We start from the raw sequence: 19,070 nt of genomic DNA on the forward strand, positions 1-19,070 counted from the left end.
TGATGGTGATATGGGTATGTGCCGGATTTTTCCGTTTCTCTCTTCTCCAATGCATACTCCAAGTCGGCGTATACGACGAACGGCATCCGCTCCTTCCTACTGTGGTTGTCGAAACGCAGCCACTTGTGCCCTTGTCCTCGTTTGGTAAAACGATGGCACAATCGTTCAGTTTTGTGCAATCGACAGAATGAGCCTCCAATCTCTTGTTGGAGGAGAAGTAGTGTAGACACCTGCATGAATGTAAGGATCTGTTAATTACTTTAATCTGGCCCAGAGAGTGTATTCATTATAATATAATATTGTACTTACCGATCGCAAATGTATTTTTTTTGTTTGTTGCTGCCCAGTTGGGCGCTCACCAGCCGGGATAAGTTTTTTATGTACGCAAAATGCCCCACGTTGTCCAGCGGATCCTGCATGTACAACAGATTGACATGCGTATCCATCTTCTAATCGGTGAGCCGTATAGGTACGACTGTGAGTTTTTCCTCGTTCTTCTTCTCCAGTGGGGTATATACATTTATCGATATATTGTTCAGAAGCTCAAAGGAGGAGGCCCGATAAGCCACGATTTCGGCCCTCTCTGGAATTTATTGTAAATTATCAGAAACAATTTCTTAATACATAAAACACTAATTACGCTGTTTTCAACCTAAACGGACATGTTCAACGTGGTCGTTATCTTGTTTAAACATAGAAATTCGTATTTGTGGGTATTTTGTGCAGTACTACACAACTCGTGAAAATCGTGGATATTATATTGGAAAATCATGAACATCATAATATAATTATGTTTGTACGTAAAATTGATACTGGCAGTGAAATAGGTCAGATAGCACACACATACCTGGCTGCAAACCCGTGAAAAATGAACTCACCTTTTATCGTACTGAATCTATGAGGTGAAAAAAAGTGACTTTGTGTAAGGAATATGTTATGCAAAAGAATATTTAGTTGGTAAGGAATGATGTTGGTGTATGGTTTTTGGCTAGTATCGTTGTCGAGAGCGAAGGCGAGGACGATCAGTTTTTGTTTTGAGGAGAGCGAAGCGTGAATCAAGCACCCCGAATCGTGAGAGGCAAGGGGACTCACGTGAATCAAGCATCCCGTACGTTTCACTGTCAGCATCAATTTTACGTACAAACATAATTATATTATGATATTCATGATTTTTCAATATAATATCCACGATTTTCACGAGTTGTGTAGTACTGCACAAAATACCCACAAATACGAATTTCTATGTTTAAACAAGATAACGACCACGTTGAACATGTCCGTTTAGGCTGAAAACAGCTTAATTAGTGTTTTATGTATTAAGAAATTGTTTCTGATAATTTACAATAAAATCCAGAGAGGGCCGAAATCGTGGCTTATCGGGCCTCCTCCTTTGTTTATTTGCTTCAACGACATAGGAAATTCAATGCCATCAAGTCTTAATATTGACTTATAATCGGGATATCCGTTTGTCCTTTCCGCGTTGCTTTCAGCCGGATAGAGAGTAGCGATCACCGACCACGCAAAACATGCGTTATCGTTACTCTGTATGTTTATTACTGCTCTGTTCAACATAATCTCTTTCGGTACTTTGGCATGACATCCTGCGTGCATAGGGTTATACTTGTTGATGTAACCGTCAGGTCCAGTATACGCGACAACGCCCATCCACTGTCGCGCTCCTGGAACTTTTCGAGAGACGCCAAGGTGGGCTCGAAAACATATTGGGCGAATCACTCTTTCAGATTGGACGTACGAAAGAGTGCTCGGTTTCGCGTATTGATACTCTTATTGGCGATCTTCTCACCCGCCACAATCTCGCCATTGAACATGGTATTCACTTTCACACTTTCGTGTTCATTCATTAATGTTTGCACATGATCGAGCACTATGATGCTAGCGTCTTCCAAGAATCGCCGCGGTTCGATATAGCCGGAATTTATCACAGCACCGGTTAAAATGCGGCTTTCGAACGCGGTCTCTATCACTCGCCACGAGAGTCCTTCAACACTGTTATTCCACCCTGCATACTCGCCACCAATATAGATAAAGCGTCTTTCTAATCGCTTCTTCAGTCCCTCGAGCCGCGCGATTCGAGCCACTAAGGATTGTTTGTATCCGATAGAGTCGCGGCTGCTTGGCGCGACTGCGTTTTTCCAATTTCTCGATGAAGTCATCGCACTGTTGCGTCCATGCGAAATATTCACCCAAAGTTGACACACGCAATGATTATGCCACAATGGCCTGTTCTATTTGAGTGCGTGTCTTCATTTTCGACTTTCGTGACCGATGTATCATCCAGAACTCCCGACACGTATACTGCTATGCGTTGCATATCGTTTCCTTTAATTATATGATCTCTATCACCCTATATCTTTATCTCACTCTAACGCAACGTGTTGAAGAATTGCATTATCTCATCTAAAATATCTTGTGAGGCTACCCAAGATGTGCAACTTAGTTGCACGTGTCTCAATGTCATAATGCAATGTTTCATGAGGCTACACGGAACGTGCTCGCGCCATTTGATACCTTCTATGATACTTATCTAACCTATGTGAATAAACTGGGAGTGCACTACAACGATTAGGAGTAAATATTATTTTATTCCATACTTTATTCCACAATATTATGTTTTACATTACACAATAATGTTCTTTTTTCAGAACGCTAATGCCAATAACTCACAATCGATAAGTTCCTTGTCATCGAAGTATTCACTGTTTTGTATGGTAACGGTTATGTCGTTAGGATTATCAATGCTACGTGCGATCTTACAGAACTGTTCGTACTTGTAATCTACATGGTCGATGCAGCTTACTAACCAATTGTACATGTAATCGATACATTTATCGAGATTAAACATAGTTGTTAGTGTAGCTTCCATCATTATTGATCGCACGTTTGTTACTTCAAACCGAACACACTTCGTATTGTTATACTTAATAAAGTCTACAGTTAACGGCCCGATATACAGGGTGTTTCCTAAGTAAGTAGACAAACTTAAGGAGGATATTCCTTGGCTTATTTTAAGAAGAAAAGGTCATATAAACATATGTCCTAAACTGCTTTGTTTTCCAAAAAAAGTACATCACTATTTTCGTTCACTTTTCGGATAGCGTGCTTTTGCAGTTCGAGTCAACAGCGGTGGGGATGGAGTGGGGATGGTCTCGCGGCGCCGCAAGTGAACACTTGTTTCAGACTGCGCCGCGCGGCCGCCGCGAGACCATCCCCACTCCATCCCCACCGCTGTTGACTCGTACTGCAAAAGCACGCTATCCGGCATCACTGCTATCACGTTATCTTTGACGCAAACTTTATTAGTTCCTATTAAGTTTAGTAATTTTATTAATTATGGTAGATTACACAAACGCCGAAATGGCAGATATGCATTTCGTATACGGTCTTGCTAATGGAAACGCTCGTCAAGCAAGACGTATTTACAATGACAGATACTTTTTTTTGGAAAACAAAGCAGTTTAGGACATATGTTTATATGACCTTTTCTTCTTAAAATAAGCCAAGGAATATCCTCCTTAAGTTTGTCTACTTACTTAGGAAACACTCTGTATATGGGATCTACGGGTCGTTTATCAGTTTTGGAAAAATACTCCTGGATTAAATGTTGATGTTCTATGAGGCCTTTCCAGGTTTCCATTTCGAGGATCAATTCATTCCCTCGTTTGTCTCCCACAGCAATCTTCATGTAACTCGGACCATGTCCTACGTTTATGCCAACTTCTAAATACTTGTGTTCCGTCGTTGTCAATGCGTATCTTCTTCCTAGGATACGAACGCATCATCGTCGGTGTTGTGGTTGCGATGCTGCAGTATCACGCGCTTCGGAAGTGACGCCCGCTGTGGAATTAGCACTGCGGAGAAATAATGTAGAACTATTAGAAATCCATGCTTCATATATCAATTGCTAAATATACTTACTAGCTTCGCTTCCACGTTGCTGTATCGCGCTTCTGCTCCATGTGTCTTTTGCTCCACATTGTTCCTTCTAGCTTCTTCTCTTCAGATCTAATCGAACTTAGTCCACTGAACAACTAATATTTTTAACATTCGCTCTTCATTTTATATATGCATTTTGTTTCACCCCCTCCACCGCGAAACGTGTCATCAAAGGATGCATCGGTTACATCACGCACGTGGACGCGATGTGCTTTAACATCCACTCATCCGATTTCATAGCAGCCGGACGGCGCTCGCGGGCTCAGGTCAACAGAAGTGCCGAGATGCTGGATATTGGTTCCTTAATAACGAATGCTATCATGCACATTCCATCCCGCCACCCCGACACATGTTGTGTACAATGGGGGTTTCTATTACATCGCGCACGTGGCTCCGGTTGGGTTCACGAATAGTCCGCGAAAATGTCGCTGCGACCCTCCCTCCTCTTCCGCGAGTAACAGTAGTAGGAGTAAGTAACAATAAGAGGAACATAGAAAGCGAGATAAAACGTGCATCAGCGGTATTAACACCTGGAGCGAAACAGCGGATAGCAAATCATATCGCGTATGACAAGTATGTACGTGCATCATGCACTGCGACCCTCCCTCCCCTCCCGCGAGTTAGGTCCGCGATATCACGTCACCCGCGAAACATGTTGTGTACAATGAGGTGTCTATTACATCGCGTACGTGGCTCCCCCCCATTCCTCCTCCGCGGGTTAGGTCAGCAAACATGTCACGGTCCTCCCTCCCGTGGGTTAGGTCCGCGAAAACCCCCTCTCGCGAATAGTCCGCGATCCCTCCCTTCCCCCCTGGCTCAGCCACTCAGATCCCAGAGTTAGAATCTGCTATCCTTCCCTACTGACGTTATTTTCATTAATCCTTCTCTTCGGGCAGTGATAGTAACTCGCAGGAATGCAATTATATACTTACGCACCATAGTAATTCTTTTTTCGGCAGCTTACTAGGCTCATAACAAATTCGGGTAAGCACGCGCAGTGAAAATATTCCACGGAATGTGTAAATAAGCGGTTTAAAGTAACGAATACAGTGATAAGTGAAAAAAGAAAAAAATTCCGCCCGGCACGAGGTACAAGTTGAACCATTTGAACATCTGAATCGCTTTCTAGACTAGTCTAAGTTCTCCTAATCAAGTCTCTAGATTGTTCGAGAACCTTCTGATCCCTTCTCTAGACTATTCGCGATTCTTCCGTCCGCTTCTGTCTTTTCATGCCAGGTCGCGCCATGGTAGCATGTTCGGTAGCATGTGGTGGGGATGGTCTCGCTAATATTTATGATAATAATGTATTATTATTATTATTATTAAATAATGCATTATTAATTATAAGTAGAAGTGTATAAACATGATTAATATAAATAATTTTACGTGTAACTTATTTTTCAATTGGTCTTATTATTGTTGTATTCAATGTTATCTTATTGTTAGATGACCACGTTTAACGTACTTAAACGTATAATCCTAAGACAGCATATAACACATGTATTTATGACAGTGGTGAATTTTCTGTTGCAGCCTTCTGCCACATCGACGTAATTCGAATATACTCATCACTTGGGTGTGCACGGGGAGGACAAACAATGGAAGTATTAAAGCTTGAAGTTAAGAAGTACGGACGTAATGAAGCGATCAATCGACAAGAGGTCGATGCACCAGCAATGTGTAATTGGATTGACTTGGACCGATCTTTGCCGGAGGATGTCGACCAGGATGCGACCAGCATCACACGCGGCAACGGCAAAGAATCGATCAACATAATCTTCGAGAACATCACATATACTGTGAACCTCGGCTTCAGGAAAGGTAAATCATGATCATCATGATCACGCTATTACTTTCTTCTTTTCATTCTTCTTTTTATTCTTCTTTTTTTTCTACATGGATCACAAATATTCGTCGCGAATTAGTGCGATTTATGATATTAGCTTCTTCACACAGGATGTTACACAAAAAATTATAGAAATACTATTTAATTATACATATGAATGAAACTAATTATGTAACATCGCATTGTTAATTCTAGGAAAAAAAGAGATTTTACACGGAATTAATAGAAGGCTTCCCAGCAAACAGTTGATCGCTCTGATGGGTCCATCTGGTACAGGGAAGTCCACGTTATTCGATGTACTCTCTGGCTTCCGCGTAACCGGAGTGGATGATACTATATTTGTCAACGGTCATGTCCGGGATCTCAACTCTTTCCGGAAGTAAGTTTTCAATCACTAATTGACTTATCAAATCTGAGATTGTTTCGTAGATAGTATATCTAAGAAAACTTATATATATATACTTGTATATATATATAAAGATGTAAGAAAAGTATTTATATATTACTAAATGTATTTTTATACTGTTTGTTTTTATAAATGAACGCCTACATTGTTGACGCCTCGTTTATTTTTTGTCTTCAGGTACACTGCCTACGTTACACAGGAGGATCGGTTGGAATCTTTACTCACTGTACTCGAATATATGAAGATCGCCGCCGATTTAAAGCTGTCGGCGGATACCCCACAAAATAAAAAAGAAACGACTGTACGTTTAGAATAAGAAATTAATTAACAATTAATAATTTATTACCGATTGGAACCGAAGTTATTTTAACTAAATTATATAGTAGTAAATTATAGTATATAGTAGATAACAAATTATTATTTAAATCATGATCATATTATTACTAAATTATATAGTAGATAATAAATTATTATTTTAATCATCATCGCAGTACTATATACAGTGCTTGGTGAGCCTCCGTGATTCGCTTTTATTCTTTCTATTCATAGTCTTCTCTAGTTGTTAACTCCCATACTCCTCAAATTTTCCATCTCTCTCCTTCTCGATCTTTTTCTTTCTCTACTCCATATGTATTATACATGAGATATGTACTGTACAAGAGATGCAAATATGGTAAAAAATAGGTAGACACGTATGTAATATGTTATTATTGTTGCGACAGCCTTTTCTCCCGTTAAGTAAAAATTACTGGGAGCTTCTTATCGGCTTCACCTGACGTGGCCAGATCCGCGGCTATCAGGTTGCTAATTTATTGAGACATAGTAGAACATTATAACTGGGCGCCAACTAATTTTATAAAATTAGTAAAATTGGATAAGGTCTCAGGGGTGGATATTTGGGAGGACCCTTTCTATACGATACTGACTGTTAAAACACCGATTAACAGGATATAATTGAGAAATAAAAAAACGTTATACGGAACTTCAAATACTATATAATTCGGAATAATAGAGGTCTCACAAAAAATTTAGTTTTAGGCAGAATAGTACAAGTTATTTCTACTCACAATGACGACGGGAGGTCTCTTACTCTGTCAGCTTTGTGTTATTAAAACTTTGCAATCTCAGCTGTAAGCCGTCCACGGTTCAGAGAAAATCTTATAAAGCGGCGATCCGACTCCCCGGGAGCTGACTCTAGGATTCTACTAGGACTTTACTATAGCACCGCCATCCAAAGAGTGCCACACAGTGATCTCGCTCCTTCGAGCATAGACCGGGTACGGTGCCGTCGGTCATTTACGCATGTGTTCTTTGCGTATCGATGAATCGATATCAATCGACATTCTATACAATTGAGCATACGCCCCTGATCACCGTCTATCCTCGTCCGTCCTATGGACCGGATGGGAACACACCTCGCTGTTCTCTTCTCGCTCCCGTCCACATCGGTCGCACACCGCGTCTCCTTCGGCCACAATTCAGTGACCAGAATTGAGAGAACCTCCCGTTTGTCCGAAATATAGCAATCCAAATTTTATAGCGCAACAATTCGATAATGTAATATAATAGTTTCAAAATTCATACAACAGTTTCAGAAATTAATGATAATTTGCAATAATTTCAATAACATCAATAAAAAAAATATAAAATGAAAATATTTAAAAAATTCCTATTGTTATATAAACTTCCGACGAACCGGATCACGTCAACGTTGGGGAAATAAATTTACACTGTCACATTGTATTGAAACTATTGAAACTATTTTATTAACTATTTTATTGAAAAAATAAGAAATCTTTCATTCACCTATATAAAACTATATATATGTTTTTAGTTATACAGGTACATATCTTTGTAGGTCTGAATAAAATGTAATAAATGTTTTTACATTTCATTACAATAAATTTTGTAAGAAATGTTTTATTATAATAAATAAAATAAATAAAAGACACGGAGAACCTACCCGGTATATACAATCAGATTTTGACAAACATCTCCTTTCCACCTTGACTTTGCTGACTGTCATTTGCGAGCGTGTTCTCATTGTGTTCGGTCACTTTATCTTATACCGATTTGTTTGTGTCTTTTTCAACCAGTACGTTGGTAGATATTTATTTATATTGTACTCTTGCGTTTTATATTGTTCCTTTTTTATTTTTTTTTATATTTTTATATATTGTATATTTTACTTTATATTTGTAGAAAAAGACATATCACTTGAAAAGGACCGGATTTCGGTCGAAACGTTGTGTCACATTTGAGAATAAACTGCCAGTGAGTTGATTAAGGAATTCTCGTTCATTCATTGAATTTTCTGGCTGACTTGAATTTTTGGTTATCTTAATTATAATAAATGTTTGAATATATAAGTCATCTCTCTTTTCGAAACTTTGACCCGTATTCTTATTTTAAGGGAGGAATCTGCTTTATCAGGTCGAAAAATCGATTTTACTTTTAATCGATAGTAATACATGTGAAAAATATAATCCTAATGTTTTAGATCAAAATTCGTAGTATTTTCAGGCCCCGGGTAAAGGCCCCAGAGCAGCTGGGCGTCGAGCGTATACCTGCGCGTCGAATACTCGGAGCGTTGAACGAGTCTCGCCTGTAGACCCGTTTCTTCGTATAACTTATATGCAGCTATTTACCTGAATTTATGAGTATGAGAGTCAATGTTTGTATATAGATAGCCTAATGAGAGTTATAACTTTACCATTTGGCGTCTCGCTCCTAAGTATCTCAACTCCGGCAAAAAAATTGACATTAAAATCGCTGCTTTTATAGCTGTCGGTGTTGTTAATGAAGGTCATTATGCGTTTTGAAGATGATGCAAACATTAGATAAAATAAAAATCGGTCAGCAGTGTTGATTTTTCGCCGAGAGATTTTTCTCTTTGGTTCATCAACGATGGGAATTCATAAATAATGAGAAAATATTTCAATTTTTCAATTTAGATGAAATTTGGAGGTAGGAGAACGGCCGCCAATTTGCAATGCCGGCGGCGAGACTGTACGAAGATTGCTCTAGGGCGACCTCTACAGGCGATATATTTAAACAATAAAAATTTTTTCATACTCTCAAATATGTAATAATAAATGCCTAAAAGTTTCATAATAATCCGCAGTACAGTTTCTCCAAAACAAATTCGTAAAATATACCTTATTTTCAGCGTTCTAAAGCAGGTTTCCCCCTTAGTAAAAAAACTAAATCTTTATGGACAAAATTTATTAATTCAGAATCTCTATAGTATGTAATGTATACTATACATTAAGTTACACTATAAGTGCATGTAATGTTACATTTATCATTAAAAATAAGATGAGAATACGAGCCTTTGACATAATAAATAATATTGGACAAGTTAGAAAGATGCTTATTGCCCCTTTGTAAATTTCCTAAATCTACTTTGTTTAACAATTTAAATAAAAACTATTTGTAATTACTTATAATACTTATAATACTTATAAATACATCCTATTTCAACTTATAGCACTTATAACTATGAGAATAATATTTTTACAAACGAAACAGAGAATCTTATCAAATCTTTGGCAACTTAACTGACATCTTTAACGCATTTTCGTAAATGAAATGTAATATATTAATCGAAACTATGTATGATTGGCAAACATACATAGTTTTAAAACAGCTTTTATAAACATGCTTTCAATTCACGAGAATGCTGTTCCAGGGACAGCATTAATGAAGTACGTCGCATAATGCTTTCTCTCTCGGTTTTACATCTCGCGTAGAGGATGGAAGATCGCCGCGATACCCATCACCGTTTTCCCACTACCGTTCCTATCCCGCCCGTTAATGATTAACGCCGTTGAAAAATGAAAACAAATAGATTAGTTTTCAATTATCATGGCGCCGAGAGAGATTCATAAAGTAAAAGACAGTTTTCAAAATTTCAGTTTGTAACGATTATTACTTAAGTTAAAATATATCAGCTCTTAATATAATTAGAATTAATTATTCTGTTTCAGATTAAAGAAATTCTTACGGCACTTGGTTTGTACGAGCACTTGCACACGAGAGCCGGCCAATTAAGTGGCGGTCAAAAAAGGCGACTGTCCATCGCATTAGAATTGGTTAATAATCCCATGGTGATGTTTCTTGATGAGCCCACAACGTAAGTACATAACAATAATTAATGATATTACGATGATATTACGTTGAATTAAAATTACCGGACGAATATCTATACTTGTTATTGACACACACCGCGCGTACAAGGTGTTTATGTCGTTCGTTGTGAGAAGGTATCATCACATGCCCCAAGTGGTAGAGTTGGTTAAGACGCCCGCACGGAATGAGGGAGGTTCCAGGTTCGAACCCTGGCGTGGGGTGGTATTTTTTCACAACGAAATACAATTAATTACAAATTCTTCATTAACCATGGAGTATTTTCATCTAATTATTTCCGTAAAAGAGATCACTATGTTATAAAGTCTAACGATATGTTGGCGCGTAGTCAGGGGTAGGGGGGTAGGGGAGTAAAAGTAGCTGCAGTATGTCAAAACGAATTGTTGGCTTGCAGCTATCACAATAATAATTCTGTCCGTCCATCAGACGTTGCCAGTGTCCGCGATGATATTACGTTGAAACAATAATTAATGTTATGTACAGTAAAACATTGATTGTATCATTTACTGATACCTGATCTTTCTATCTTTGTCATACACTTTGAAGCTTTCTTGAACAGTCAAGAATCAAATAAAATATTCTAATATTTTAATTAAATAATTAATATCTTAATCATTTGTAATAATAACTTACGCATTCAACTTTAAGATGATTAAACATCTTTATATGAACATGGTATCTTGGTTTCTTCTTTTATAACATGTCGACGAATATCTACTTTATTCTGCGTAACGTTCAGAAAAAGATGTATTAATAAATTAAATATTCGCGTATTTATATATCCAAAAAAGATATATTACTTTTTAAAATCAATACTGCAGGAAAATATCTGATTTGTTCCGTTTCTTTTTTTTATAGATATAAATTAATAAGTGTCACTATTGACCAACTAATATCACAGCATATATTAACGTAACAAAGGGAATCACCTATAAACAACATTCTCATGCTTGTCATTTTATATTTGCATTTTTTGCCTTGCAGAGGTCTGGATAGCTCATCTTGCACGAACATCGTAAATCTCCTAAAGCGGCTCGCACAAGAGGGTAAAACAATAATTTGTACTATACATCAGCCTAGTGCGTCCCTATTCGAATTGTTCGACCAGGTGAGTAATAATATCAATGAATTATTCCTAATTAAGAAATACGCATAATTATGCACGCATATTTATACAGGGTGTCCCGGGTTTTAACCGACAAACTGCGGGAGCATATTCTACTAGTGGAAATAAGAAAAAATTCTTATATCGAGTTTGCTTAGAAATGCTTTATTACAAAGTTATAAACCAATATTGAAAAGAAATATGAGATAAGTAACAACGGATTTTTTCACAAAAATAAAAATTATGTTTCTTTGTCTGGTAGTATGTGGATTATTATGAGCCCATACATGGCTATTATGAGAATTGAATATGCCTCGTCTTGTAAAGGTCGCTTCATCTGTCCATAATATCATTGATGAGAAAAGATTGTCTCTTTCTACTGCATTCACATACCAGTTACAAAATTCGACTCGTTTCTGATAATCGATTGGAAGTCATTCTTGTACAGGTGTGTAATGATATGCGAATCTGTCATCAGCACGCAATGTTCTCCAAATAGTGTTTCGTGATATCTGCAGTTGAGCTGAAGCACGTCGAACACTTTGTGTAGGAGTATTATCAAAAAGATTTAAGATTCTTTCCGAGCGTCGTCGGTGTCTTAGAGCTGAACGAACATCATCATATTCATTCATAGGTCGAAATGAACCCAAATTACGTAATTGCAAATGGGTATTACTAAACACAGAACTATCTGGTACTCTCCTGTTAGGAAATCTACATTGATACTCTCGTACGGCAGCTCGTGCATTTCCGTCACAGAATCCGTACACGAAATGAATATCAGTGTATTCCTCATTTGAAAACACTTTTGGCATTCTGATAGTAATTGCTAGTTCACACGACGATTGAAATCTAACAGCTACTGTTGTGAAAGTAACAATCATACTGAATCGTTTCAACATAGTGAACATGAATACATGTGAATACACATAACATAAACATCTTCGACCTTCCAAATTCTACACTATGTTCCGTTGTTACTTATCTCATATTTCTTTTCAATATTGGTTTATAACTTTGTAATAAAGCATTTCTAAGCAAACTCGATATAAGAATTTTTTCTTATTTCCACTAGTAGAATATGCTCCCGCAGTTTGTCGGTTAAAACCCGGGACACCCTGTATATTATTATTATTAAATTAAATATATGTATTTCTATTTTATTTCCATATTGATAGAGAAAGTTTATCTCTTCAGTGTCAAATAATCAATCAATCAAATCAATATCAAATAATAACAAAAGATATGAGATGAACTGTGGTGGACGGTTTTCCAATCACGCGATAGAGAACATGTCAATCTTAGAAGGAAATCCATAGCTATAATCTTGATAAGCTTGAAATATGTCGTAATATACATACATAGACATATTTCAAACTCATTAAACTTGAAAGGATATACTTCCTTGTAGTTGTGGATTTCCTTGTTAAATCACTTGACGTGAAGCACTATACTTAGATTTGTGATAATAGAACATTATATTGTGTAAAATTATGTTTATAATTAATAAACAATTTACGGTTCTTACAGGTATACGTGTTGGCAAAAGGCAGTTGCTTGTACCAAGGTGCAACGAACAAATTAGTGCCATATCTTGAAGATATGCGAATGCCATGCCCGATGTATCACAATCCTGCCGATTACAGTACGTATAATAACATAACAAATATAACGAACTTAATTTCTAATTAATTATTTAGAAATTTTATTTATTTTGTTATGTCACTTTGAATTAATTATAAATGATAAACTAAATAAATATAATATCTTAAAAAATCCTGCGGACGCCCATGATCAATGGTGATAATGGAATTGTATATTTACAATTGTATCACTATGTTTCTAGTAATCGAGCTTGCCTGTGGAGACCACGGTGAGGATAAAATAGATATACTAAAAACTGGATCGCAAAATGGATCGAAAAATTTTCAATCGTTCGATAATCCTGAAGCTCCGAGAGATGATGAAAGTTTAACAGGTACAAAAATCGATAAATACATCATTATTAATTCTTTCAGCTCTTATAATAGCTTTCATAGCTTATAATGTACAAAATAAAATGTTCTTCTTCTTTTTGGATAAACGTATCAATGATCATTAACATTAGATAAAATCTTATTTTGACGTAATAACAATACACGTTGCCTGCTTCTAGTATAGCACAATGCCATTTTCTCTAGCACATATGCATATACAACATATAATATTTATATAAAATCTAATTTTTTTCAGAGCTGTATTCCTTGAAAAACTCACATATGAAAAAGAATGGTGACTTACACGCAACGAATTTTCTTCATCAAATCAAAGTTTTACTTCGACGTAGATTCATCATGTCCAAACAAAACACGGCATGTTTCACACGTTTTGTATGCATTTATTCATAAATTTATATAATTTATATATTTAACTTCTTAATCATTAATAGACATATATCTTACAAACTTTTTAAATATTTACGTGACATCTTTTTATCTCATCATATTCACACTGTGCTTATATTGCAGACTCTTACGCATATGCGCATCGGAGTAAACATACTTGTCGGTTTGATGCTTGGATCGGTCTTCTGGCAATCGGGCGCTGATGGCTCACGCGTTCTAAATAACTACAAACTTCTCTTTTCTATCCTCATACATCACATGATGACGACGATGATGCTTACCATAATAACCTGTAAGTGAATTTTATTCGCTTCCGTTTGATTCATTATAAATTGTACAAAAGTGGCTCTCCACTCTGATTACTATAAAACTAATATGTATTGAATGATGAAATCACTTCAAAGATCAACTTATTATCTGTTTCTCTTCAAATCAATTTATTCAACCAAGTCAACATTCAACTAAATAATTTCCTTGGTTTTCAACCATTTTTGATTGTGTAATACGTTCACATTTTAATCATGGCATTGCCATTTTTTATCTTATATTGAGATTATCTACTAACTCAATCATTTTAATACTTTGTTGCAATTTTGAAAGTTACATAACAACACAAGATTTTATTCATGATTTGCAGTTCCAATGCAGATAGCTATTCTTCTAAAGGAGCATTTTAATAGATGGTACAGCTTGAAGGCATTCTACATGGCAATGACACTGATTGACATGCCAATCTCGATACTATGCTGCACCTTATTTAGTGTAATTGTCTATGGCATGTCGGCGCAACCGTTGGAAATAATACGATTCTTCATGTTCTTCATCATTAGCTTGTTGATAATGTTCATAGGACAAAGTACCGGCTTTATGATAGGCGCTGTATTCAACGTTGTGGTAAGTATAATAGATAATTGTATAACATCACGTTAATGGATGTATATGATCAATGTAATTATCAATATCTATGTAATTATCATTTCCAAAAAACATTTTTGTGACTAAATTGTATTTTACTATTATTACAACATGTATTATTATAAAATGTTTCCTAGAAATGTTTAATCTTTTAAAAATTTTAAATGTAATGAAGACATTTTGAATTTTACAGAATGGTACATTTATTGGACCAACATTGGCAGTACCACTAATGATGTTCTCTGGATTTGGAATATCGTTACGCGATCTACCGTCTTATCTAAAATGGGGAAGCTACGTCAGTTATCTACGATATGGTCTGGAAGGGTAAGGATTATTCTATGTCCCATTAATTTTTTATTCATTATTTAATATTACTTTAATGTTTAATTTAGATATGTATAATTTAATTAAAACACGTGACATGTTGAATATTTATGATTCTATTTATATCTCTTGCCACTTTAAGAATTTATTTATATTTATATTCAAAAAACATTCAAGAGAGATTTGTTTATATTCGTCCTTGCACACATTATTACTTATATTCATATTTGTAAAATTACTTTCCATTTGTTGCGTGTGATGTATTTACAATCCTATAAATGTTAAATGTTAAATTTACGTTATAAAAACGAGATGCTTTTTGCAGCTTTATTGATGCAATCTACGGATTGAACCGCCCTGTTCTACCGTGTGAAGAACTTTACTGCCATTATAGGTATCCTACCAAATTTCTCTCGGATATTGACATGAAGGAAGGCCAATTTTGGAACGACGTCATGGCGCTCACTGCAATACTCATCATCACGCGATGCTGCACATATTTGCTTCTGCGGTGGAAGATTGTATGGACGCGATAAAACTAATACGAGCACAGTATCGAAAATACTGCCAGTTTATTACCAGCAGTGCGCAAGTCTAAATTTGTTATGTATTTCCTTGTAAGAACTAAATTATACTTATATATCTGTATATATAAGTATATATTAAATATGTATTAAGCATATAGTAAATATATTATATATCTTATATATCTTAAGTATAGAATTTTCGATTGCTGCTAATGAACTGGCAATATTTTCATTAGATTTGTGAATGTATTAGATTATTACATAAATGTATAATACATTTTATAATTTTATACGTAGACATATATGCATAATAAATTTTATACATCTTTATCCTGTAACCTGGCAATATCTTACATATATTATATTTGAAATACAGAAATATTTCAATTACAAAAAGTAAAAAGTGTTATATTTATTTAAGTCCACATAATTATAGTCTCCTCTTTCCTTACCGCTTCACTGTATTTTTAAAATATTAGGAGTGTGATTTAGTTTTGAGGGTTTTGCAACAGATGGCTGTAGTGTCAGTTTGTTCCAATAGCTGTTTCCGATAACTGTTGTTTCTTACAGTGTTGACATTATCCATGACATTTAGTAGCATTATAGCAATAGATGCAATAACAGTCGTGTTTATATCATCGTAAAAATGGAACTTCCGAAAGAGCATTTTCGACATGCGTTGCTTTTGTTTTTTAATCAAAAGAAAACTGCAGCTGAGGGTTATAGAATTCTTGTGGAAACTTATGGTGATTCTGCCTCATCAATTAAGACGTGTGAATACTGGTTTAGACGCTTTAAAAGTGGTGATACTGATGTGAAGGCCAAAGAACGCTCGGGACAACCAAGAAAGCTTGAAAATGCAGATTTGCAAGCATTATTGGACGAAAATCCAACACAATCCACTTCAGAACTTGCCAGAGCATTAAATGTTGATCGTACAACAGTTACGAAACATTTACATGAAATGGGAAAAATTCAGAAAGAAGGGAAATGGGTTCGACATCAATTATCGGAAAGTGCCATTTGAACATTTGCATTTCGTTGATCGCCAGGCAAAAAAAGAAGAGTTTTTTGTCTCGGATTGTTACTGGGGATGAAAAGTGGATCTATTTTGATAATCCCAAACGCAGAAAATCATGGGTGGATCCAGGTCAACCATCAACATCCACTCCGAGACGCAATATTCACGGTTCAAAAGTAATGCTCTGTATTTGGTGGGATAGTGTACTATGAGCTGTTAAATCCGCATGAGACTGTCACGGCTGATCGTTATCGACACCAATTGTACAAGTTGAAGCAAGCATTGGACCAAAAACGACCACCAATTGCGAGTAAACGACGGAAAGTAATTTTTCTTCATGACAACGCTCGACCTCACGTTGCGTTATCAGTGAAACAAACACTATTAGAGCTTGAATGGGAAGTCTTACCGCACCCCGCGTATTCTCCGGACATTGCTCCATGCGATTATTATTTGTTCCGGTCGATGCAACACGCTTTAGAGAATACACACTTTCATAATTTCGAAGAAGTGCGAAAATTCGTCGACGAATGGATCAACTCAAAAGAAGAGTCATTTTATCGTCGTGGAATCCATCTCTTGCCAGAAAGATGGAAAAAAGTTATAGAAAACGAAGGAAAATATTTTGACTAAGGTATTCATTCATTATCATATTTAAATACATGCGTTTTTGAGCAAAAAAACCCTCAAAACTAAATCACACCCCTAATATTATACCCATCATATAGCTAATTATTTGTCATGAAATAGTTTCTTACTTATGTGTCACGTCAGTACCCATACAGCACAAAATATTCGGAGAATATTCTAACAACATGATTTCCATATATTCTGAGAATATTCGAAAAAAATATTCATAAACAGTTCCACGAATGTTCTAAATGTTATTGGTATGTTATTTGGTAAGTACTCCGAATATTCTAATGATATTTCAATGAATATTCTTATAATATTTTATTTCTTATAATATCTCCCACAATATTGCTAGAATATCCTATACACTCTAAAAATGGCTTCATCGTAAGTGTTTGAATTATAAATATTTAAGCAGAAATAATGTTTGACTTATCAAACGCAAGTGGAAAAGCGTTTGAGTTTCAAACACTTTTGTATCAAACATTGCTATATATATATATTAAAATTGTTTTGCTAAAATCAAACATGAGTCAAATTAAACAGATATATACCCGCGACGGGCTGCCGCGGCGAGCCGGCCGCGCGCTTGACGATGTTTCTCAGGAGCGTCTCTATATAAAAAGTATGCTATGTCGTACCTTCCGTCAAATTGTCATTAAAATATAAATAATTTGTATTTTTATAAATAATTAAACGCTCAATTTTCTATTATTAATATATTATTATAAATATATATTTTTTATTATTATATACATTTTTGATATAATATGTAATATAATTGATTTTGACAATAACTTTCCACATCACCCGTGAGGTATTGGTGATGCATATTTTTTAAGTTTCCCAATAGACCTCTTCCACTAAGAGATGAAAATGATAAATATGTGTCTTGGCAGGAAAGTAAAATCGTAAGATATCATATAAAGTCGAAAGAGAAATCAGAAGATATGGATAATACGATTCATCTAAAAGTGTGCAAATTGGACTCCCTTTTCTAGACGTGCCTTTAAAAAAATATCACTTTGCAAATCGCAAAGTTTTTTCTGAAATTCTACGCTTTGCTCCTGAATTTGAACAATAAGTGAGGTTTTAAAAAGTATTGAATCTTTTCTTAGCGTTTCAAAATCACGGAAACGCGTATCAAATTGATTTATTAAAATCAATTATATCGAAATGTTTTTCAAAATTACAATTTGTGCCGTGTTCTTCAAAGAGAATCTTGCAATTTTAATAATAATATTATATTAACATTAATAATATTTAATAATGTTAATAATTTTTGTGTGACCGTTTGCATTGCGGTGCATAGTTTCACAACTTTCTCACATAACGCTTCTTGATGAATAATGCAATGAATGACAGGAAACTTTAAATCACGCTGGTTTATTTGATCGAAAAATCCGTTTTTTGAACCTAGCATTGCGTTTGCGCCATCAGTTACGATAGTCGAACATTTTGAAAAATCAGTATCAAATTTTTGGAGAGTTAAGTAACAGCTTCGAAGAAGATCAATACCCGTTGTTGTACCATGTAATTACTAAAAGATAATGAAGATGATGACGAAATACAATAAGCAGTAGTATCTTTATGCTATTACACGTAGCACTATCACTATTATCAAGTAACATTTTCGGTCTTGTAATATGGGTCTTTTAATTTCACGGCTTCAGGCACGTATTCCTACAGTGCGATATGCAATTGTTTTATCGCTTCTGTTGTTTCTCAACGGTATCTCACCAGCGAAACGGGCATGGTAAGAGTCTCGTTCGAGCTTTAAAGATCCACGTTACGGAAAAAGGT

General features: G+C 35.7%; 1 protein-coding gene across 1 annotated transcript; it reads left to right on the forward strand.

Moving 5' to 3' along the window:
- The first annotated feature begins 5,305 nt into the window (after window positions 1-5,305).
- Window positions 5,306-16,016, forward strand: LOC105285517 (ATP-binding cassette sub-family G member 4). Its single transcript, XM_026970530.1, has 12 exons — window positions 5,306-5,775; window positions 5,996-6,179; window positions 6,384-6,507; window positions 10,196-10,341; window positions 11,340-11,463; window positions 12,991-13,105; window positions 13,307-13,438; window positions 13,693-13,811; window positions 13,968-14,136; window positions 14,482-14,738; window positions 14,953-15,086; window positions 15,412-16,016. The coding sequence occupies exons 1-12, from the start codon at window positions 5,553-5,555 to the stop codon at window positions 15,620-15,622; spliced, it is 1,938 nt and encodes a 645-aa protein (XP_026826331.1). The 5' UTR covers window positions 5,306-5,552; the 3' UTR covers window positions 15,623-16,016.
- The last annotated feature ends 3,054 nt before the right edge of the window (window positions 16,017-19,070 follow it).

Source organism: Ooceraea biroi, chromosome 6, assembly GCF_003672135.1.
Source record: "Ooceraea biroi isolate clonal line C1 chromosome 6, Obir_v5.4, whole genome shotgun sequence".
In the NCBI taxonomy this organism is placed as follows: Eukaryota; Metazoa; Arthropoda; class Insecta; order Hymenoptera; family Formicidae; genus Ooceraea; species Ooceraea biroi.